General features: G+C 41.6%; 1 protein-coding gene and 1 pseudogene across 6 annotated transcripts in view; one reads left to right on the top strand and one right to left on the bottom strand.

Annotated features, from left to right (window-relative positions):
* Positions 1–23403, top strand: part of LOC103113365 (phospholipid-transporting ATPase FetA-like) — a 120527-nt gene that overhangs the window by 23819 nt on the left and 73305 nt on the right. For all 6 annotated transcript variants that reach the window (XM_060199227.1, XM_060199228.1, XM_016188040.2 and 3 more), the window contains exons 3-5: positions 13781–13858; positions 16270–16328; positions 23267–23380. In XM_060199227.1, the coding sequence (XP_060055210.1) occupies positions 13781–13858; positions 16270–16328; positions 23267–23380 (251 nt within the window). The remainder of the gene's footprint in view (positions 1–13780; positions 13859–16269; positions 16329–23266; positions 23381–23403) is intronic.
* LOC103113366 (ubiquitin-like protein 5) lies at positions 1931–11058 on the bottom strand (annotated as a pseudogene).

The raw sequence follows: 23403 nt of genomic DNA, 5'->3' as shown, positions 1-23403 counted from the left end.
GGAAACTTCCAATGGAGGGGATGGGATACAGAACTCTGGTGGTGGGAATTGTATGGAATTGTACCCCTCTTATACCACAATCTTGTCGATCATTATTAAATCACTATAATAAAAAGTAGAAAAATAAATGATCAATTAAAATCTATTCATCTGGGGCCAGGTGGTGGCACACCTGGCTGAGCTCACACATTGCAGTGCACAAGGACCTAGGTTCAAGTCCCTGGTCCCCACCTGCAGGGGGAAGGCTTTGCAAGTGGTGAAGTAGTGTTGCAAGTGTCTCTCTGCCTCTCTCCTTCTCTATCACCTCGTTCTCTCTTGATTTCTAGCTGTTTCTATGAAACAAAATAAAGATAATAAAAATTATTAAAAATTATAAAAAAATTAAAAAATATCTATTCATCCGGGGGTTGGTCGGTGGTGCACCAGGTTAAGTGCAAGTAGTGTGAATCCCAAGGACCAGCTCCCACCTGCAGGTGAAGCAGGTCTGCAGGTGTCTGTCTTTCTCTCCCCGTCTCTGTCTGCCCATTCTCTCTCCATTTCTCTCTGTCCTATCCAACAACAGCAATAATAACAAAAACAACAATAGGCAGGCTCCGAGCTCCCCCAGTGATAACGCTGGAGGAAAATAAACAATTATCTATATTAATGAGTACGAGACAGTGATAAAGACATAGAGAGATGCATAGATAAGTGCAACAATTAACTCTGGTTTATGGTGGCGCTAGGTATTGAACTTGGAACCTCAGGATAAAACAAAGTATTTTGCATAACCATTATCTTATTTCCCCAGCCCATGGAGAAAGATCTTTTTTCACCTTTCTTTCTAAAATATTTATTGTGAGTTAATAATGGTTTATAAGATCACACCGTTGTAGTTCACTTCCTGCCCACTTAGAAAAGTTTTTTTCATGGTTTTCAGGAGGACCAAGAAACAATTTGGACGCTTCCTTTTTTTTTTTTCTTTTTTCTTTCCAGGTCTGTGTTTCAGTTATTTATATTCTGCACATGAATGAATCCATCTTGGTAGTTATCTTTCACCTCTCTCCTTGCTGTACTGGCTTCAGTTGGGTTCCATCCATTCGTCCTGAAGGACATAGCATCTGTCTCACTGTGCAGTGTAGTCCACGGCATGTGTGTCCCATGACGCCTTTATGCAGACATCTGCTGATGGGAGGCAGTCGGTGTTTGTATGGGCTCATGATTCAAGTCAGAAAAGGCAGGCAGATCATGACCCAGGACAGTATAAAGGGAGGGCAGGTCTACAGAGAGAAACTCCCTCTTATTTTTTACCATGCTCCTCCTACACCATCTGTGATTGTCCAGGTTCTTTCTGTGCAGGGTCTGAGTCCATTGTGCAGCCCTGGCCCAGGCTTAGAAGAGGGGAGCAGCTTCTGCCCCATGCAGTGGGTCACAGCTCGAGGTGTCTTGTTGAGTTTCCGGGTGACAGGCCAACGGGTTGCTGGCCTCTTAGTCCATGGCCATTCTCTGACTCAGATGCTCCCCATGGGCTGAGAAGGGAAGCTGTCCCAGAGCCAGGAGGCTCTTGTTTCCACCAGCCCAGTCTGGGGGAGACTTGAGAAAATGCACCCTGTCAACTACAGAGTCTCACACATTCACCGGTGCTGCAGCTTAAACTTGCCGACTGGTGATCCCATTTGGGTAATCTCTGTCCACACCCTCTATTTATAGGCTCATAGTATGACATGAAGTGTCACAGCTATGTACCCTCAGCACCTCTGTCAGGTGGAAGTAGCCTTCCTGCTTCTTCTCACACAACTCACAGAAGAACAGGCCAACCTCCTCCAGGGCATCCGTGTTCCCTAGCAGCTGCGAACCTACCGTGGTGTAGATGTGCAAGGCCTGGTGTGCAGGTGCATGGCAGCTTCCATGGCCACCTCCATCTTTTTTTTTTAAGCAGGCTTTGATTGCTTTATTGGCATGGGTTTTTAAAAGCAGCAGCATGGAAGGGGTAGGGGAAAGGGGGCATCCAGGGCGGGCGGGTTCTCAATTGATAGTGGAGTTCCAGGTTCATGCCATCATGGAGCTCACAGTACCCCGGGACATGTAGTCCTTGAAGATGGTGTACCACTTCTTCAGGACAATCTCATCCCAGCGGGTGCCAGTTTGGACCAAGATCAGCTTCTTCAGGTCCCTGATGGTGTCATCTGTGTTGCACTTTACGTGGACCTTCTTCCCCAGACGGTCGGTTGGTCGTTGCAAACCACCTCGATCACCCTGGGGCTCCAATGCCACAACCCCTGCTGAGCTAGGTATCAGAAAGATTTTTGCACAGCTGTGCTGTCACAGGGTCCCAGCAGAGCAGATGCAGAGAATTCACTTCCAAAGGGTGCTGTAGAAAAGCACCAGGTAGGACCCCCAGGGCACTGAGGCAGGAGGTCCAGGATCCTGGTCCTCTGAAGATTGGGAGCCTGAGCAGACACAAGTGACTGACCGCTCAAAACACCTTTAAATGGTTTTCCAGTAGTTTTTTACTGGGAATTTATATCAAGCCCACGTAAATATTATATGAACTGACCTCTCTGCTTCTACTTTCTATTCTGCTCTCAGCAGAGTAGTCCGAATGATCCTTATAAATCAAATAAAAGGTAATGCCTGCACTAAGCCCAGTGCGCCACCACCTGGCCCCGTAAATCAAATAAAATGAAGTCAAGGCAAATCACTTCTTTGCTCAAAACTCTCCAATAACTTTTCATTGCATTTAGAATTTAAAAAGTCAAGTCATTACAATGGTCTTTAAGGACATACATTTTCTTTCTTTCTTTCTTTTTTAATCCCCTCAATGCCCATTAACACCACTTATACTGGGACAGCAGTAAAATGAATAGTTGTGTGGAACTCAGACTGGATCCAAATCAACTCTTTTCACAGTCTGTAATCTTCATAGTTGCCCAGGGATCTTTCTTTTTTTTAATTTTTTTTTAATTTAAATAATTTATTTCTTTATTGGGGAATTAATGCTTTACATTCAACAGTAAATACAATAGTTTGTACATGCATAACATTCCCCAGATTCCCATTTAACAATACAACCCCCACTATTTCATACATCATTTTTCATGGACCTGTATTCTCCCCACCCACCCACCCAACCACCCCAGAGTCTTTTACTTTGGTGTAATACTCCAATTCCATTTCAGGTTCGACTTGTGTTTTCTTTTCTAATCTTGTTTTTCAACTTCGGCCTGAGAGTGAGATCATCCCATATTCATCCTTCACTTTCTGACTTATTTCACTCAACATGATTTTTTCAAGGTCCATCCAAGATCGGCTGAAAACGGTGAAGTCACCATTTTTTACAGCTGAGTAGTATTCCATTGTGTATATATACCACAACTTGCTCAGCCACTCATCTGTTGTTGGACACCTGGGTTGCTTCCAAGTTTTGGCTATTACAAATTGTGCTGCCAAGAACATATGTGTATATAGATCTTTTTGGATGGATGTGTCGGGTTCCTTAGGATATATCCCCAGGAGGGGAATTGCAGGGTCATAGGGTAGGTCCATTTAATATATTGCAGTAGCTCTTTCAGTAGAAGTTTGATGTATTTAGATGGCTTCTCATTGGGTGCATAGATATTAATAATTGTTAAGTCCTCTTGATTGACTGATCCTCTGAGCATTAAGTAGTGTCCATTCCTATCTTTTTTAATCTTATCTATTTTAAAGTCTATCATGTCAGATATGAGAATAGCTGTTCCTGTCCTTTTTTGTGGGCCATTGGCTTGTATGATAGTTTTCCATCCTTTCACTTTAAGTCTGTGTTTGTCTTGTTGAGTTAGGTGAGTTTCCTGTAGACAACATATTGTTGGGTTGTGTTTTCTGATCCATCTTCCTACTCTGTGTCTTTTAATAGGTGAATTCAGGCCATTGACATTTATTGATATCAAAGATTGAGGATATTTTAACGCCATTCTTGAAGAGTTTTAGAGTGTTTTGATATATGTCCTATTTGTGATGGTCTGGTTGTTTATAGGAGACCTTTCAGAACTTCTTTCAGGGCAGGCTTGGTGATGGTTGCTTCCTTCAACTGTTGCTTGTCTGAGAAGGTTTTGATGCTTCCATCTAGTCTGAATGACAGTCTAGCAGGATATAGTATTCTTGGCTGAAAGCCTTTCTCATTGAGCACTCGATAGATATCTTGCCATTCTCTTCTGGCCTGTAGTGTTTGTATGGAGAAGTCTGCTGCTAATCTTATGGGTTTTCCTTTGTAGGTGACTCTTTGTTTTTCTCTTGCAGCCTTGAGGATCCTTTCTTTATCCTTATTCCTTTCCAATCTAAGTATGACATGTCTTGGTGTCTTTAGGTCTGGGTTAATTCTGTTTGGGACCCTCTGGGCTTCTTGAATCTTTATGTCTTTGGTGTTGTCTAGACTAGAGAAATTTTCAGCTATTATGGCCTGGAGAATGCTTTCTTCCTCTCCTTCTCTTTCTTCCTCTGGTAAGCCAATAATGCGTATATTGTTTCTTTTGAAGTCATCCCATAGGACTCTGTTGTTGTTTTCAGCATCTCTTAATCTGTTTTTGAGATCTCTTACTTCTTTTTTAGTTGTCTCTAATTCATCCTCAATCTTGCTAATTCTATTTTCAGCCTCATAGATTCTATTCTCTCTGCCCTCTACTGCTTTCTGGAGTTCATCTATTTTGTTGCCTTGCTCTGATACTGTTTTAGCTTGTTCAGCCAGTTGCCTTCTTAGCTCAGCAATTTCAGCTTTCAGCTCTCTAATAACCATGAGATAATTAGAATTTTCTTCCATTTTCTCATTTGTTGTTCCTGCATTTCTGATTACAATTTTTTCAAATTCTTTACTCACTCCTGTTATTATTTCCTTAGCTAATGTTTGGATATTGAACTCGTTGTTTTGTGCTTCACCCTCTGGAGGACTTTTAGCTGGACTCTTGTCCTGGTTCGAGTCTCCAATATTTTTTCTTGTTGTTTTAACCATTTTATATAAGTTAACAGTTTTTTCAGTCCCTGAGTTGGAGCTCAGTGGTGTAAAAGCCTCTTTTATTTCTTCCCTGTAGGCTATGGGAGCCTGAGGGCTTTTAAACTATCAATAGGCTTCTTAGCTTAATCACTGACTCCTGACCAAGAGATAAAGCAGGGTGTGGCAGAGATAATCCAGTGGTTATGCAAAGAGACTTTCACAGCCCCTCAGCTATGCCACCGAGGTATATGTCTTCTCCTGAGTTTCCCGGTTAGATCTCTGTACCCTGGTGTCCCTCCCTGTTGCTGCTCCAGATTCTGAGGGTAGTAGCAATGGAGACTCAGAGTTGCACTTAGTGAGTCTCTGGGGAGTCCTTTCCTCCCTTCAGCTGTCCCCTTGTTGTGGAGCACACTGGAGGTGGTGTCTCCACTGATAAACTGTTGAACTGTTAGCAGCCACTTAATCTCTCCTTAGGCTCCTCTCTCCTCTCTGTCACCAGCCATGCGTGTTTGTACTCACGGGTGATTTACTGGGTTTCTGTGGTCATTCTAGTCCTGTCTTGTTTCGGTCCGGTGGTCTCCTTTGGTATTCCTAGCTGATCCGGGAGAGGAGAGGAGAGGAGAGAAAGGGATCTGCTGCTCGTAGCTCCGCCTCGCCCAGGGATCTTTCCGGACATACATTTTCTGTATGGACTCCACCAATCCCTAACTTCTCTAGCAATGGACTTGATTGCTCTCCTTAACTAGCTTTAAGCAGACTAGCCTATTTGCTGTTCTTAAGAAACATTAAATGCATTTCTACTTTGGGTATCTTTTACTATTCTCATTTTCCATGGATAGTTTAACTTGTTAAATTTGGTTGGTGCTCAAACAACATATGTAAATTCCTGTATCGAATGGGAAAATATCTTTACATGCCACACTTAAGAGGCTAATAATCAAAATATATAACGAGCTTACCAAAGTCAGCAAAAAAAAAAAAAAAAGACCCCATCCAAAAGTGGGAAGAGGATATGAATAGAATATTCACCAAAGAAGAGATCCAAAAGGCCAACAAACATATGAAAAAAATGCTCCATGTCATTGTTTTTTTGTTTTGTTTTGTTTTTTAGAATTTATTTATTTACTCATGAGAAAGATAGGAGGAGAGAAAGAACCAGACATCATTCTGGTACATGTTCTGCCAGGAATCGAACTCAGGACTTCATGGTTGAGAATCCAATGCTTTATCCACTGCGCCACCACCCAGACCACTACATGTCATTGTTTGTCAGAGAAATACAAATAAAGACAATGAGATACTACTTCACTCCTGTGAGAATGTCATATCCAACAACAGATGAGTGGCTGGGAAAATTGTGATTATATATATATATATACTTAACTATTGAAAAGGGTGAATTCACCTTCTTCACCCCATCTTGGATGGAGCTTGAAGATATCATGTTAAATGAGATAAGCCAGAAACAAAAGGATGAATATAGGATGATCTCACTCATATACAGAAGTTGAAAAATAAGAACAGAAGGGAAAACACAAAGTAGAACTTGGTCTGGAGTTGGTGCATTGCACCAAAGTGAAGGACTCTGGGGCTGGTGGTGGGAAATGTTCAGGTCCTGGAGCATGATGCAGAGGAGGACCTAGGGGAGGATTAGATTGTTATGTAGAAAGCTGAGAAAGCTACACATGCACAAACGACTGTATTTTACTGTCGACTGTAAACCATTAATCCCCCAAATAAAGAAAAAATTACAGTCTAAAATAATTAAAATACAGGCCCTGGAAAAGGATGAAAGAGGACCTAGTGGGGGTTGTATTGTTATGGGAAAAACTGAAAAATGTTATGCATGTACAAGCTATTGTATTTACTGTCGACTATAAAACATTAATCCACCGGAGTCGGGCGGTAGTGCAGTGGGTTGAGCGCACGTGGCACAAAGCTCAAGGACAGGCTGTAAGGATACCGGTTCAAACCCCCGCCTCCCCACCTGCAGGGAAGTCGCTTCGCAGGCGGTGAAGCAGGTTTGCAGGTGTCTATCTTTCTCTCCCCCTCTGTCTTCCCCTCCTCCTCTCTCCATTTCTCTCTGTCCTATCCAACAACGAAAAGCATCAACAATGGTAATAATAATAACCACAACAAGGCTACAACAACAAGGGCAACAAAAGGGGGAAACAATGGCCTCCAGAAGCGATGGACTCATGGTGCAGGCACCGAGCCCAGCAATAACCCTGGAGGAAAAACAAAACAAAACATTAATCCACCAATAAAGAAATAAAAAATAATTAAAATAAAATTCTTTATGTTTGAGGTATGTTATATTAGAATTAATACTTAAGGAATAAAGTTGAGTATTAGTGAATATCTAAATGAAATCAATACAATAATGATGACTTTTGGTGTTAGACTGTAATGAAACATGATGTACAACTTCAAACAGGTTGATTTAGTTATTTTGTAAGTATGACAATGATATTATAATTTAAATGTCATGGCTTATATAGAGTAATATGATTATATATCTTTGAAATCCAAATCAACATTAGTTATTTTATGTAATTTTTTCATTATATCCTTTTTCATTTTTAAAGTGAGGTTACTTATTTTTTATTTTTTTATTTTTTTTTTGCCTACAGTTATCGCTGGGGTTTGGTGCTTGTACTATGAATCAGTCCACTGCTCCTGGAGGCTACTTTTTTCCCTTTTGTTGCTCTAGTTGTCTTATCATTGTTGTGGTTATTATTGTTGTTGTTATTGCTGCTGTTGTTGTTGGATAGGAAAGAGAGAAATTGAGAGAGGAGGGGGAGAGAAAGACAGACACCTGCAGACCTGCTTCACCGCTTGTGAAGTGACCCCCCTGCAGGTGGGGAGCCGGGGTCTTGGAACTGGGATCCTCATGCCGCTGGTCCTTGTGCTTAACCTGCTGAGTTACCGCCCGACCCCCGAGTTACTTATTTTATAGACTTGTAATATTTTATATTATAATCTCTTTATACCTATGATGGAGAATTTTTTAATTTTATATAGTCCACTCTGCCTAAGCTGATAATATTAAGAGAATGATTTGTTCCCCGTGGAAGTAATATATGTATATGTGTGTGTGTGTGTGTGTGTATGTGTATAATTTTTATTTATAAAAAGGAAACACTGACAAAAACCATAAAATAAGAGGGGTACAGCTCCACATAATTCCCACCACCAGAACTCCGCATCCCATCCTCTCCCCTGATAACCTTCCTATTCTTTATCCCTCTAGGAGTATGGACCCAAGGTCATTGTGGGATGCAGAAGGTGGAAGGTCTGGCTTCTGTAATTGCTTCCCTGCTAAACATGGGCTTTGGCAGGTCGATCCATACTCCCAGCCTGTCTCTCTCTTTCCCTAGTGGGAAAGTGTTTGTCAGTGTTTCCCTAGTGGGGTGGGGCTCTGGAGAAGCGGGGCTCCAGGACACATTGGTCTGCCCAGGGAAATCCAGTTGAAATCTTGGTAGCGGGGGTTGATAGCATAATGGTTAATGCAAAGAGACTCTCATGCTTGAGGCTCCCAAGTCCCAGGTTCAATCCCCCGCACCACCATAAGCCAGAGCTGTGCGGTGCTCTGGTATTTCTCTCTGTGACTTACTCTCTCTGCATCTCTCTTGAAAATAAATAAAATACTTAAAAAAAAAAATCTTGGTAGCATCCGGAACCTGGTGACTGAAAGAAGAGTTAACATATAGACAAATTGTTGACTAATCGTGAACCTAAAGGCTGGAATAGTGCAGATGAAGATTTGGGGGAGGGAGTCTCCATTTTGTAGACAGTTAGTAGGCCTATTTTGGTTATATTCCAGAGGGCCCATGACTGTATTAGTGTAATAGTCACCTCACATCTCCAGAACCCTACTCCACCAAGGAAAGATAGAAATAGGCTATGGTTTTGTTAATGTCTCCTTTCTTAAATAAAAGAAAGGAAGGAAGGAAGGAAGGAAGGAAGGAAGGAAGGAAGGAAGGAAGGAAGGAAGGAAGGAAGGGGCTGTGGTTTTGAATCAGACTGCCAATGCTCATGTCCAGAGGAGAAGCAATTACAAAAGCCAGAACTCCCACCTTCTACACCCCCAAAAGAACTTTGATCCATACTCCCAGATGGATAAATGTTAGGGGAAGATGACCAGAGGGCTCTGAACTACAACTCCATCAGGTCCTGGAGAGAGAAGAGGAAAAAAAGAAGGACATTTGGAAGTAGTAAAAGGTGTAGGTGTGACTTAAAAAGGAAGCAAAGACAAAACCATAGAAAAAATGGACAAATATATATAAATATGGATGTTTATAGAAATAATAGTCATTTTCAGCCACCAGGTTCCAGATGCCATCAGGATGCCGGCCAGGCTTCCCTGGACTGAAGACCCCACCAATGTGTCCTGGAGCTTCGCTCCCCAGAGACCCATCCTACTAGGGAAAGAGAGAGGCAGATTGGAGTATGGACCGACCAGTCAACGCCCGTGTTCAGCGGGAAATCAATTACAGAAGCCAGACCTTCCACCTTCTGCAACCCACAGGGACCCTGGGTCCATGCTCCCAGAGGGATAGAGAATGGGAAAGCTATCAGGGGAGGGGGTGGGATATGGAGATTGAGTGGCGGGAATTGTGTGGAGTTGTACCCCTCCTATCCTATGGTTTTATGAATGTCTCCTTTCTTAAATAAAAAATAAATTAAAAAAAAAACTAAAAAAAAAAAAAAGAAATAATAGTCATGACCCAGGAGGTGGTGCAGTGAATAAAGCATTGCACTCTCAAGCATGAGGTCTCAAGTTCAATCCCCAGCAGCACATGTACCAGAGTGATGTCTGGTTCTATCTCTGTCTCCTCCTAACTTTCTCATTAATAAATAAATAACATTTAAAAAAAAAAGAAGGGGGCCAGGTAGAACGCAGTGGGTTAAGTGCACATGGTGCAAAACGCAAGGACCAGCATAAGGATCCCGGTTCAAGCCCCGGGCTCCTCACCTGCAGGGGGTCCCTTCAGTGATGAAACAGGTCTGCAGGTGTCTGTCTTTCTCTCCCCCTCTCTGTCTTCCCCTCCTCTCTCCATTTCTTTCTGTCCTATCCAACAATGACAACATCAATAACAACAGCAACAATAAAACAACAAGGGCAACAAAAGGGAAAAGATGGCCTCCAGGAGCAGGGGATTTGGAGTGTAGGCACCGAGCCCCAGCAATAACCCTGGAGGCAAAATAAATAAATAAGAAATAAATTGAATTGAAAGATTGAATCAGAAAAAGAAGGGGCAACTATGTATAAATGTGGACAGATGGTGGTAGAGAAGATGGTCGGCCCATGTCTACAACTTTAGGGGAACTGTGGTGGATTGCAGTGGGGAGAGTGAAGTTCAGAACTCTGGTGGCGGGAATGGTGTGGATTCAAACCCCTGTCGACATGTAATTCTGTAATATAAAAATATAAAAAATAAAATAGAATAAAAATAATAAAAAAATAAATAATAGTCAACCCATATCTTTGATCTTAGAAGAACTACTACAGTTTCCAATGGAGGGAGTGGGGACATAGAATTCTGGTGGAATTATACCTCTGTTAGCTCATGATTTTGTAAATCAATCTTAAATAACTAATAAAGTCAGAGCTTTCTCTTGCCACTAGGCTTGATAAGCAATGGACTTAAGACTTTTTTTTTTTTTTTTTTGCCACCAGGGTTATTGCTGGGGCTCTATGCCTGCACCATGAATCCACTGCTCCTGGAGACCATTTTTTCCCCTTTTGTTGCCCTTGTTGTTTTATCATTGTTGTGGTTATTATTATTGTTGTTGTTGCTGTCGTTGGATAGGACAGAGAGAAATGGAGAGAGGAGGGGAAGACAGAGGGGGAGAGAAAGATAGACACCTGCAGACCTGCTTCACTGCTTGTGAAGCGATTCCCCTGCAGGTGGGGAGCTGGGGGCTGGAACCCGGATCCTTATGCCAGATTTTTTAATAAAACATTTTTCTGGCACCTAATCTTTCCCCTCTCCCTCCCTCCCTCCCTCCTTTCCCTTCCTTCCTTCCTTCCTTCGTTCCTTCTTTCTTTTTTACCTTACCTTACCTTCAAATCCCACTTCTTCCTCCTTTGCCTCACATTCATCCATTCCTCCTTTGAGTTTAACAGCTTACATGTATTTTCCAGTTGACTGCTATGAAGTGTAATATATGCAGAAAACATCACAGAACTGGACAAGCATTGCCTTCCAGTTGAAAAGAGCCACTATGCAGGACCCTGCTCGCTGATGACACTCCAGATCACTCTGTTAACACATTGCAGGGGTTGGTGAGACCCAGAACTTCAGAACATTCCATCCTTGACTCTCTTTTCTCAGCAACAGCAGGAACTCCAATATCTTCTGAGGATTTAGGCTACTAAGAATGGAACTGGTTACCTAGAGAATGAAGATAATGAATTAAGATAACGAACTCTTTTTTAAAAAAGATATTTATTTATTTTGCCTTTTGTTGCCCTTGTTGTTTATCGTTGCTGTTATTGTTGTTGTTGTTGTTGGATAGGACAGAGAGAAATGGAGAGAGGAGGGGAAGACAGAGAGGGGGAGAGAAAGACAGACACCTGCAGACCTGCTTCACTGCCTGTGAAGCGACTCCCCTATAGGTGAGGAGTCGGGGGCTCGAACCGGGATCCTTATGCCGATCCTTGCGCTTCACGCCACCTGCCCTTAACCCACTGTGCTACTGCCTGACTCCCTGATAACGACCTCCTAATACTGATTAGGAGAACCTAGATTCTGTTGGCAGAAGAATCAGACTTAAATTGGATACAAACCTTAAACCTCACAAGCCCAGTGAATTTTGTGTGGCCAGTGCAGTACTGACATTCTTTTATTTGAGTGAATTTATAGTAAACATGGCTCACTGATGCTCACAGTTCATTTTCTATTGTTTCACATCTAGTTACTGCTCATTCCCTGACTCACAAAGTTATTTGATGCAACTCTGCTTACACTATTGAAATACGAATTACATGTACTTTTTTTTTTTTTTTTTTTTTTTTACCAGAGCACTGCTCAGCTCTGACTTAGGGTGTTAGAGAGATTGCACCTGGGACTTTGGAGCCTCAGGCATAAAAGTCTTTTTATATAATTATATGCTATCACCCTTCCTCACCTTTGCATTGTATCCTTAAAGAAGAGGTTGCTGGGGTCTCACTGAGGGTAGAACTGGAGATGCACTCGCAGAGTACATTCTTTTTACTTGGATTTTATACTTCCCTCCAGATTATACATTTTTCCTGTCTAAGCTTGTTTAGGATAACTAAATTGAAAAGACATTTAAGATTTTTCTTTTCTTTTTCTTTTTCGTTCTTTATTTTTCTACCAGGGAATTGCTCAGCTCTGATTTATCCTGGTATGGGGGTTGAACTCGGGACTTTTGAGCCTCAGGCATGAGAGTCTTTTTACGTAACCATTATACTATCTACCTACGCCCAAGATTTCCTATTCTCTGCAAGAATGACCTAAAGCACTTCTTGACCATTTGTGAAGCATCCTCCCTGCAGGTGGGAACTGGGGTCTTGAACCCAGTCCATGCAGTTTTACTGGGTGTGCCACCATCCAGCCTCCTAAGACACTTTATTTACTGTCTTTTGGGTTGGATTAAAGATGAAGAGAAAGAAGGGAAGGGTTTCCTGTGTAACTTGCTTATGGAATCTGACAAAGTAGTTTTTAGAAGGTTAAAAAATGGCTCTCATATAAATATCAAATGTGAAAATTGCAAAGATTTTTCTTGGGCCAGGGAGATATTACAAGGTAGCATACAGAACTTGAATGTGAGGTGGGGTAGATAGCATAATGGTTATGTGAAATGACTCTCATGACTGAGGTTCCAAAGTCCCAGGTTCAGTACCATGCACCACCATAAACTAGAACTGGTGAAGAGAGAGAGAGGACTTGAATGTGATAGGTTTCAGGATCAATCCCTGGCACTAAAAAAAAAAAAAAAAAAAAAAAAAAAAAGAAGCCAGAAGATAGTTTATCTAGTAGATGAGTACACAATTTGACATGTTCAAGGATCCAGGTTCAAGCCCCTGGCATCCACATAGGAACACTTGCATGGAGGAAGCTTCATAAATGGTGGAGCAATGATGCTGTGGTATCTCTCCTCTCTGTGTCTCTTTCTCTGTCTGTCTTTCCCTCTCTCAGTTTCTCATCTTCTATCTTGAAAACTAGGGCTGCCACCAGGAGCAGTGGAATTGGGTGGGAACAGAAACTCCAGTAATAACCTTGATGATAAAAGGAAAAATAAAAGCAACAAGAAAACAAGATTTTTGTTTAATTCATTAAATGATGGAGTAAGTAAGATGTTTAGACTAGAAAATTTAGGGGCTAAGCATTTATAAGCTACTTAATTTTTTAAGTGTTAAGATTTCTGAATTATAAACCTAACTGAAATGCATCTGTCATGATCTTTGCAATTATATTTTATGTCAGACACAAACTACTTATATTTTTATTGAGAAATTTTCTACAAGTTAACCTCAGCCCTACAGAATTACAGGACAGTCCTGTAAATTAATGGCATAAACCCAGAACTGTACCCTGTCATTTCTCTCTCCTGTTTCTAAGTCTCAGATTATTTTTTCTGACAGATTTTGAATACATTTTAAACTTGAGCACATTCCCCAAGCTTTGAAGATTTGACTCTAATGACAGACATATGAAGTGGATTCTAAGATTTAGAATATGTACCTTAGAAGTAGACTACTTGGGGTTTCAGGGATCAAGTTCCAAACTAAACTACCAATGTCTAAGTGAAAGGGTATCGATATGAGGAATTCTCATTCTGAACCTTTTATTTCCTTTACAGAAAATCCTTGGAATTATAGTTGGTGCTACTCTGCAATGCCTCTAACTAAAAAACGAAGTCCAGATGGGCAGAGCGAAGGTAGGCAGATTCAGTAAAAGATCTCTAAGCCTACACACACACATATATCACTATTACATATCAGTACCTGTGTAAATTGAATGTGACCACAGTAGAAAATGAGCCTGTTCTGGGACTGGGTGACCCCAACACCAGTAGAAACACCCAGTAGGGAAGGCTACCCCAGTCAGGCAGCTCTGTAGTCTCCTACTCAGCTAAAGAGAAGCTTGAAATACTTGATGCATTCAATTATCTAAGTCATGCCTGTTGCATTGCTTTGCATAACCTGTGCTACAGTGGTTAACAGAAGTTCTTGTATCAGAGGTTGTAGATCAGTCATTAACTAGTCAAAACAAAGCACAACAGAAAATTCTGTCAGTTTCACCTACTTCCCCATCCTTATTTAGCTAATCGCTGTAATTACAAGTGTGAGACAACAAGAAAGAGATGGACTAGTCTGGTAGAACAGACCCAAACTACATAGCAGAAGGCTGACCTAGCCAAGCTATGACTCATAGCCACATGTTGATGTGTTAATAGCAGGAGTGTCATAGAGACATGCTTGTGTCACAGACCCACACCCAAAAGCTTGAACCTCTACCACACACATGGCAAGGCACATACCCTTTCTAGGAAGCTATCCCTTGACTCTATGTTCCTGTTTTTAGAGATATAAAGGGTAGAAGTATATAAATAAAAAGGAACATTTGTGGGCCAGGCGGTGGCATACCCAGTAGCGCGCACACATCGCCATGCCTCAGTTCAAATCCCCAGACCCCACCTACAGAGAAGCTTCACAAGTAGTGGAGCAGTGCTGCAGATGCCTCTCTTTTTCTCTTCTTCTCTCTCCCTCTCCCTCTCTTTCTGCCTCTATCTGAAAAGGAAGAGAAGGAAAAAAAACAAACCACTGGGAGTAGTGAAGTCCTCATGCAGATACAAACCCCAGTGATAACCTTGGTGGCAAAATATTTATCATCCTATACTAAAAGTTACCTAATTTTAAATTAATGATACATAGAAAGTAGCACATAATAGAAAGCTCAGACTCACGGTCAATATATCAGAATTTAGCATGCTACACAAATGACAATTCAAGCCAGAAATGGATAAAATATTTGCAGATCATAGCTCTGGTAGGGAACTTCTGTCCAGAAGACAGAAAGAACTCTTTTCACTTGGCGATAGAAAGACACTTCACCTTGGCCAGGAAGGTGACTCAGCCGAACCTGTGTGAGACCCCGGGTTCAATCCCCAGCACCACATGTGGCAGAACAGAGTAATGCTGCCTAGGAAAGAGATCTTAAAACAAGGCATGGAATCGACCTATAGGGTGGGGTGGATGGGTGGGTAGGGGGAGCTCTGTTCCTTTGTTTAACAGTAACAGTACAGGTGCAGGCTGTCCTGTTACCTGTAGAGATATAGTTAATAGGAGTGTTAACTGTGTGGGCCAAGCAGAGATGTTACCATGTGCAGGGACCCCTGTTCCTACCTACTGAGATGAAGCTTCACAAGTGGTGACGAAGTGCTGCAGATGTCGCTCTATCTGTGTCCCTCTGTGTCCACCTTCTGATTTCTTTCTGCCCTATCAGATCAAAGAAGGAGGAGGAAGAGGAGGAGGACTTCTGGGAGCGATGGATTCATCTTGCAGGCAGGGTGACAATTAAAAAAAATGACTGAGGAGGACTCCTCAGAAGTTACTTAACCTGTTGACTCCAGAAAGCTGAGCACTTGAGAATTTATCACTATCCTGTTCTGTTTCTTTTCTTTCTGCCTTCCTCCCCCCCCCCCCCACTTTTCTCTTTTTTTCTCCATGGTTATCGCTGGGGCTCTGTGCCTGCACTACAAATCCACTGCTCCTGGCGGACATTCTGTCTATTTTATTGGATAGGCCAGAGAGAAATTGAGAGAGGCAGGGAGATAGAGAGGGAGAGAGAAAGATAGATGCCTGCTTTGCCACTTGAGAATCATCCCCACTGCAGGTGGGGAGCGGGGGCTCAAACATGGGGACTGGTCCTTATGCTTTGTACTATTTGCTTAACCCAGTGCAATACCTTCTGACCCCTCGTTATTCTGTTTCTTGATTTCCCCCCCTTTATTTATTGGATAAAGACAGCCAGAAATCGAGAGGGAAGGGGAAGATAGAGAGGGAAACAGAAAGGCACCTGCAGACCTGTTTCACCATTTGCGAAGCTTCCTCCTTGCAGGTGGGGAGTAGGGGCTTGAACCCTGGACCTTCTGCACAGTAACATGTACACTCAACCAGGTGCGCCACCACCCTCTTGGTGATTCTTTGAACAAAGAGACACAATTCCATCTGCACACTGATGTCCTCAGAGAACAAAGAAGACGACCCAGTGAAGTCTTCACTAGCAGTGAGTGTGCAGACTGGTCTACACAGGAGTGCCCTTCTCACCATGCCTCCTCTCTTTCAGAACAAGGGAGATATTTGCAAGCCAACAGCAGAGAATTCAACACCGTATTTGCATACCCAGTGAGTATCAGGCTTCTGGTTATTTCAGAAAGGGATTCCAGTTTCCCCTCAGAAGTTTTCGTTGTGTGGGGCCAGTTAGTGGTGCACCTGGTTAAGTGCACATATAGCCCTGGACAAGGACTCAGGTTCAAGCCCCCAGTCCCCACTTGCTGGGGAAAAGTATCATAAACAGTGAAGTGGTGCTGCAGGTATATTTCTCTCTCTCTCTCTCCCTCCCTCCTTCTCCCTCCCTCCCCCCTCTCTCTCTATATATATGTATATATATATTTATGTATATATTTATATTCCTTTCCTTTCAATTCAATTTCTCTCTGTCTTATCTTAATAAATAAGGAAAGAAAGTTTAAGGGGTCCAGGTGGTGGCACACCAGGTTGATGCACATGTTACAATGTACAAGGACCCGGATTTGAGCCCCGGGTCTTCATCTGCAATCAGGAAGCTTCACAAGCAGTGAAGCAGTGTCGCACGCATTTCTCTGTCTCTCTCCCTCTCACTTCCCTCTTGAATTCTAGCCGTCTCTATCCAATAAATAAACAGAGGTAATACAAAAAAAAATTAATAAAGTTTAATTTTTTTCAGTTATTCTTTGTGAGTAGGGCACAAGTTCTCCCAGACTCCTATATTTTGAGGACTTGTGCAGCTCTGAGGGCTTAGAAACCAAAATTAATCCAATGATGTGGGCTCAGGAGAAAATATAGCTCAGATGTTGGGTTTTATGTATGCCTCCTAGAAAACACTTTTTTTTTTTTTTGAAAACAAATACTTTTAAAAATATTTATTTGTTCCCTTTTTTTGCCCTTGTTGTCTTATTCTTGTAGTTATTATTGTTGTTGTTATTGATGGAGAGAGGAGGGGAAGACAGAAAGGGGGAGAGAAAGACACCTAAAGACCTGCTTCACTGGTTGTGAAGCGATCCCCCAGCAGGTGGGGAGCCAGGGGCTCAAACTGGGATCCTCACACAAGAATATTTCCAAAGCTTTGATATAATAAATGATGCTGAATGAACACCATTACACATCTCCTCTGGCACATTTGTGTGAATGTCTCATATGAAAATTTCCTAGAAGTGAATCAACTATGTTAAAAGGAAAGTTTATTTTTAAACTGTGACACATTCTGCCAGATTGCCCTTGAAATAATTATATCCAGTTCTATTTCCACCGACAGTACAAACTACTCGTGCCCCCACATTGCTGCCAAACTCGGAATCATCTATCTTTTTCATCTCTGCCATGTCTTAGATGAAAAGCAATGCTTGATTATCACTTTCCACTTAATTTTGAGTGAGATCAATAAGCTTCCCTGCTAATTATCCTTTTAAAGCTACCAATTAGTGATCCTTGCTTATTTTATAGTGGGTTGTTTATTTTTATTTATTGTTCTATTAGAGGTAAAGTCATTTAGAAAAGCTGTACTCTTAACACTCACCCTTGCCCATATCTTTTCCTTCTGGGGAATCTTTTTTTTTTCTTTTCTTTTTTTTTTTAAATAATTTATTTCTTTATTGGGAAATTAATGTTTTACATTCAGCAGTAAATACAATAGTTTGTACATGCATAACATTCCCCTTCTGGGGAATCTTTTTAAAAAAATTTATTTATTTATTTATTTATTGCCTCCAGGGTTATTGCTGGGGCTCAGTATCTGCACTATGAATCCACTGCTCCTGGAGGCTATTTTTCCCCTTTTGTTGCCCTTGGTGTTCATTGCTGTTGTTATTACTATTATTGTTGTTATTACTGTCATTGTTGTTGGATAGGACAGAGAGAAATCGAGAGGAAAGAAGACAGGAAGACAGAGAGCCCTTGCACTTTGTGCCATGTGTGCTTAACCCGCTGTACTACCACCTGGCCCTGGCCCTGGGAATCTTTTTTTTTTTAATTTTAGTTCTGTGTGTATTCACTAGTGCTTCTTTTTCAAACAAGGCAAATATGACTAAATACTTATTTTGTTGCTTTTTACATTATTATGAATCTTAAAATGTTACTTGGAGATGCTTTTGTAATAATAGATAAATTTTTAAAAATTGGGAATAAGTTGTTGTCCTGTGGGTACAATTTAACATCTCTTCGATATATATGCCAACAGTTTGCTCTTAAACCCTTCACTCTTTTCCCACAGTATCCTCTCATCAGCTGCATAATCATAATCTTAGAACAACTCTTTCCTCCTTTTCTTTTTTTAGCTGCATGGTGTTTCCTTTGCAAATTTAACATAGTTTATATAACCAGTTCCTTGCGAAATTAACATCTGTTTCTAATCTATTATAGCTACAAGCAAGACCTGTACATATATATGTTATTTCATTCATGTGCTGCCATATATACAGCTACAAGTATGTGAATCAGCTTGAGTCATACATATTTGTGGTCTAAGGATATTGGTTATGGTTTCTGAGCTGGGTTCTGGATGGTAACAGTGTTCATGGTTTGCTCATGAGAAGTACTTTGGTGCCATAAAGTTGGCTTTGGGCACTAGACAAATGTTACTTTGAATGCATTTTTTTAATCTTTCCTAGCCTTGCATCCTTTAAAAATTTTTATTTATTTATTTATTTATTCATTTATTTATTATTAGATACAGAAATTGAGGGGGAAGGGAGATTGTGAGAAAGAGAGACAGAGAGATACCTGTAGCCATGTTTCACTACTCATGAAGTTTTCCCCTGAAGGTGGGGACCAGAGGTTTGAACCTGGGTCCTTGGGCACTGTAATGTGTGCACTTAACCAGGTGCACCACCTCCTCGCCCTGCACCTTAAATCCTTAGGCCTATCACTTAACTCCTCTCAGATTCCATTCCTTCATCTATAATAAGATCCCAAGAATATTTACCTTACATGATGTTTGTGGGAGTTGAATATGATTGTGAAACATGTGACAGGTAATACCTTTGTGCAAGGAGGTTATGTACAAGTTGCATTTACCTCTGTACCAACAGTTTCTCTAATACAGTGCTTGTCATATAAATGGTAGATAAATATACCCGACTGATTTTTATATACTCAACCACCATTTCATGACCCTGACCTTACTCATTGTTCATTTCCTTCTCGTCCACTCTCTCTCCATGCCTCCTCCTTTTTCTCCTCCTTAGTTACTGATTCCCATCATACCCTTGATCTTGTAGTCACTACTCTCTCATTTAGTCATCAGTCAAGTATCAGTGCCCAAATAAATAAACCACGGCAAACCAAAATCCACTGCCTGTATCATGCTTAAACCTTATCACACCCACCAAAAGAACTGAACACCTAGGGATTTTCTAGCTAAGTAGATGCCCTTAGTGGTTGTTTTTTTTTGCCTCCAGGGTTATTGTTGGGGCTCAGTGCCTGCACTACAAATCCACTGCTCCTGTGACCTTTTTTTTTTTTTTCCAATTTTTTGGATAGAACAGAGAGAAATTGAGAAAGGTGGGGGAGGTAGAGAGTGCAGACCTGCTTCACCACTTGTGAAGCAACCCCCCTGCAGGTGGGGAGCTGTGGGCTTGAATGGGGGCTTGTGCTTCCTACTATGTGTGCTTAATCCGATGCGCCATTCATTGCCCGACCCCCTCCTTAAATCAAGATACTGCTTTCTGATTTGATATTTGAAGGTAGAGGAAAACACTCTAGCTGCCAAATTAGTAGAGAAATCCTGATTCTTCTATCCTAAGACAGAATAAGCATGACCTTTGTCTTTGTTAAACAACTTCCACCTAAGTCCATAGAAACCTGAAGTACATTAATTAGCTATACAATTGAATAAGGAATTAATAATGAAGGCCACCTGCTTTCATAATGCAAGAAGTCAAAAGCTCTTTGAGTCCAAGTGTCCAAGTGCCTATGTTTATACACCAGGGAATTCAGAATATTTTCCTATCAAAAAAAATTTTTTTTCAAGTCTGGATGGAAGTCTACTCGTATTTTATTCAAGACAGACCTATTCACTTCTCCAAGAAGAGCACTTTAAATTTTATTTTTTCAGTCTCTATTATTATAACTTGGCACAGAACTCTGAATAGATCAACTCTTGAGTAATGTGTAATCTTTGATGACTAGTTGAAAATCATAAAGAGGCAGAGGGTAGATAGCACAATAGTTATGCAAATAGACTCTTAAGCCTGAGCTCCAAAGTCCCAGATTTGATCCCTTACACCACCATAAGCCAGAGCTGAACAGTGCTCTGGTTAAAAAAAAAAAAAAAAGGAAGAAAGAAAGAAAGAGGAGAATCATAGAGAAATATTTCAACATGTCACCAAATATTTCATTACTAACACAAAGAATGAGAGGGAAAGAAGGCTGGGAGCTCTAACATGTGTCAGGGATCAAACTAAGGACTTGATACTCGCAGGTATAGTGTTCTACCACTGTGCCTCCTTCCAGAGCATACACCAAAATGGATGGATGGATGGATGGATGGATGGATGGATGGATGGATGGATGGATGGATGGATAGGTGGATGAATGGATGGCTAGATTCTTTTTGTTGTCATTTTCACCAAAGTTCACTAGTCTGGGCTGACTATTTCAGATAAAGAAATAGAGAGAGGTGGGGGGTAGGCAGTAGTGCAGTAGATTAAGCGCACATGGCGCAAAGCAAGGACCGGCGAAAAGATCCTGGTTTGAGCTCCCCGGCTCCCCACCTGCAGGGGGATCACCTCGCAGGCGGTGAAGCAGGTCTGCAGGTGTCCATCTTTCTCTCCCCATTTCTGTCTTCCCCTCTCCTCTCCATTTCTCTCTGTCCTATCCAACAACGACAACAGGAATAACAGTAACCACAACAACGATAAACAACAAGGGCAACAAAGGGGAAAAATGGCCTCCAGGAGCAGTGGATTCGAGTGCAGGCACTGAGCCCCAGCAATAACCCTGGAAGCAAAAAAAAAAGAGAGAGAGAGAAACAGAGGCAGAGAGGAAGAGAATGAAGACCACCACACCACAGCACCACAACTTCTCCCAGTGTAGCGGGAGAGGAACTTGAGCATGGGCTGTGCGTAACAAAGCAGACACACCTCATCCCCTGTTAGGTTGTCTCATCACCCCCTAATTTTTTAAACTTTCATCTTGGATCTTTAAACCCCTAAGTGCTAAGTTACATGACTAATTATATGGCTGGGTAGAAAAGCATTAGCCTTAAGAGGAAATCATTTTGGTTCTCCAAGAAGAAGACTGATGTCTTCCAGGACAAGGCGTAGCAGAATTGTTATACTGAGCAGCAAGCCACTGGACTGCAAGACTGCAACTGGCCTAGTTCTTTTGTTTGACATTGTGGGTAAAGGAGGTGGGGGAGAAGCCCTGCGCTTTGGGAAATATCCAGTCTCCTTCCTCTGCTTTCCTTGAGCTCTTAGATTTAAGCTCTGACCTCTTCAAATGATTGAAGAGCCAAAGGTTGAAAGTGAGGTGGACCTGTCCAAATCTTGAGGTCAGGAATGGAAGAGGTTGAAATTCTCGTTTTTACTTAGAAACATAAAAGATAGGGAGGTCAGGCGGTTATCACACATACTACAAAGCACAAGGACCCACACAAGGATCCAGGTTCGAGTCCCCAGTTCCCCACAGGTCTCTCTCTCCCTCTCTATCTCCCCCTCCCCTCTCAATTTCTCTCTGTCCTTTTCAATAAAATGGGGGGTGGGAAATGGCTACCAGGAGCAGTGGGTTCATAGTGCTTGCACCAAGCCCTAGAAATAACCCTGGAGGCAAGAAAGAAAGAAAGAAAGAAAGAAAGAAAGAAAGAAAGAAAGAAAGAAAGAAAGAAAGAAAGAAAGAGGAGAGAGGGAGGGAGGGAGGGAGGGAGAAAGGAAGGAAGGAAGGAAGGAAGGAAGGAAGGAAGGAAGGAAGGGAGGGAGGAAGGGAGGGAGGGAGGTGAAGGTCAAAACTCTTCAGACTCTGGGGAGAAGTAATGGGCAGGTGATTCTCCGTTGCTGACAACAAGCATAGGAACTTTTAGTGAACTAGAGTTGAAAACCATTTCTTTGTTCTTGGCATCTGACATCCTTCATTATAGAAAGCAGTGTTTTAGGGATACGTTTAGGACAACATAAAGTATACCAGACCAAGTTTGTCAGATTAACAAAGGCTTCATTAGAGAGCTCTGGAATAGAATAGACACAGATGGGACACATGGCCACTGTCGACAGGCTGAACAGAACCTTAGAAGCTAGAGTGTAAGGTGAAACTGAAGGATTTTTTTTTTCTAAGAAGGAAAGCATTTGAATGGTTGCACAAGTGAATCGAAGCACAGCACAGTCCATACTCTGTAATTGTGTGGTCTTGAACAGATAACTTCAGTGCCTCAATTACCTTCTCATCAAAAGAGGTTCAAATAGTACTCTCTCTGATAGGATTATTTTGAGGATTAAATAAGTGTTACATTAAAAAAGTGCCTTGAGCAGTGCCTGACACTTAGTAAATATTCAGTAGGTATAAGTGTTTATCATCAATAATTATATTATCCTTATTAATTGATCAATAGTATTTCTTTCTTTTTTTGATCAATAGTATTTCTAAGTGTGGTCCGGGAGGCGGCACAGTGGATAAAGCATTGGACTCTCAAGCATGAGGTCTTGAGTTTATTCCCCGGCAGCACATGTACCAGAGTGATGTCTGGTTCTTTCTATCTTCTCCTCCTTTCTCATTAATAAATAAAATATTTAAGAAAATAGTATTTCTAAGCAAAGTACTCTCTCCAGGGCAGAAATACATTCTCCCCCCAAAGAAAGGCCCATCTTGGTCAGCTTTGCCCATCTTTTGCATCCTCTAGGCCTCTCTAGGCTTCAAAGAAAAATGGAGGTTGATGGGAAATGAGAAGCAGGTGAATACTTCTTCCATCTCCCTGCGTTGGAGAACTGTGACTTTTCCTTGGCTCTTTTTGTCAAGACTAGGAGTTTAGGGCAGATATTTATCAACCTAGTTCTCAGCTGACTTTTATTCCTCTAATTATGCTTTTCTTTTACTCACAGAACAATACCATCAAGACCTCAAAATACAACATCTTGAGCTTCTTGCCCCTGAACTTATTCGAGCAGTTCCAGAGACTTGCCAATGCTTATTTCCTTGCATTGCTGGTCCTACAGGTACTGCCTTTGGGGGCTTTGTA

Source organism: Erinaceus europaeus, chromosome 10 (assembly GCF_950295315.1).
Source record: "Erinaceus europaeus chromosome 10, mEriEur2.1, whole genome shotgun sequence".
NCBI lineage: Eukaryota > Metazoa > Chordata > Mammalia > Eulipotyphla > Erinaceidae > Erinaceus > Erinaceus europaeus.
Note: the sequence above shows the minus strand (reverse complement) of the source record. Positions and strands in the feature narration are given on the sequence as shown.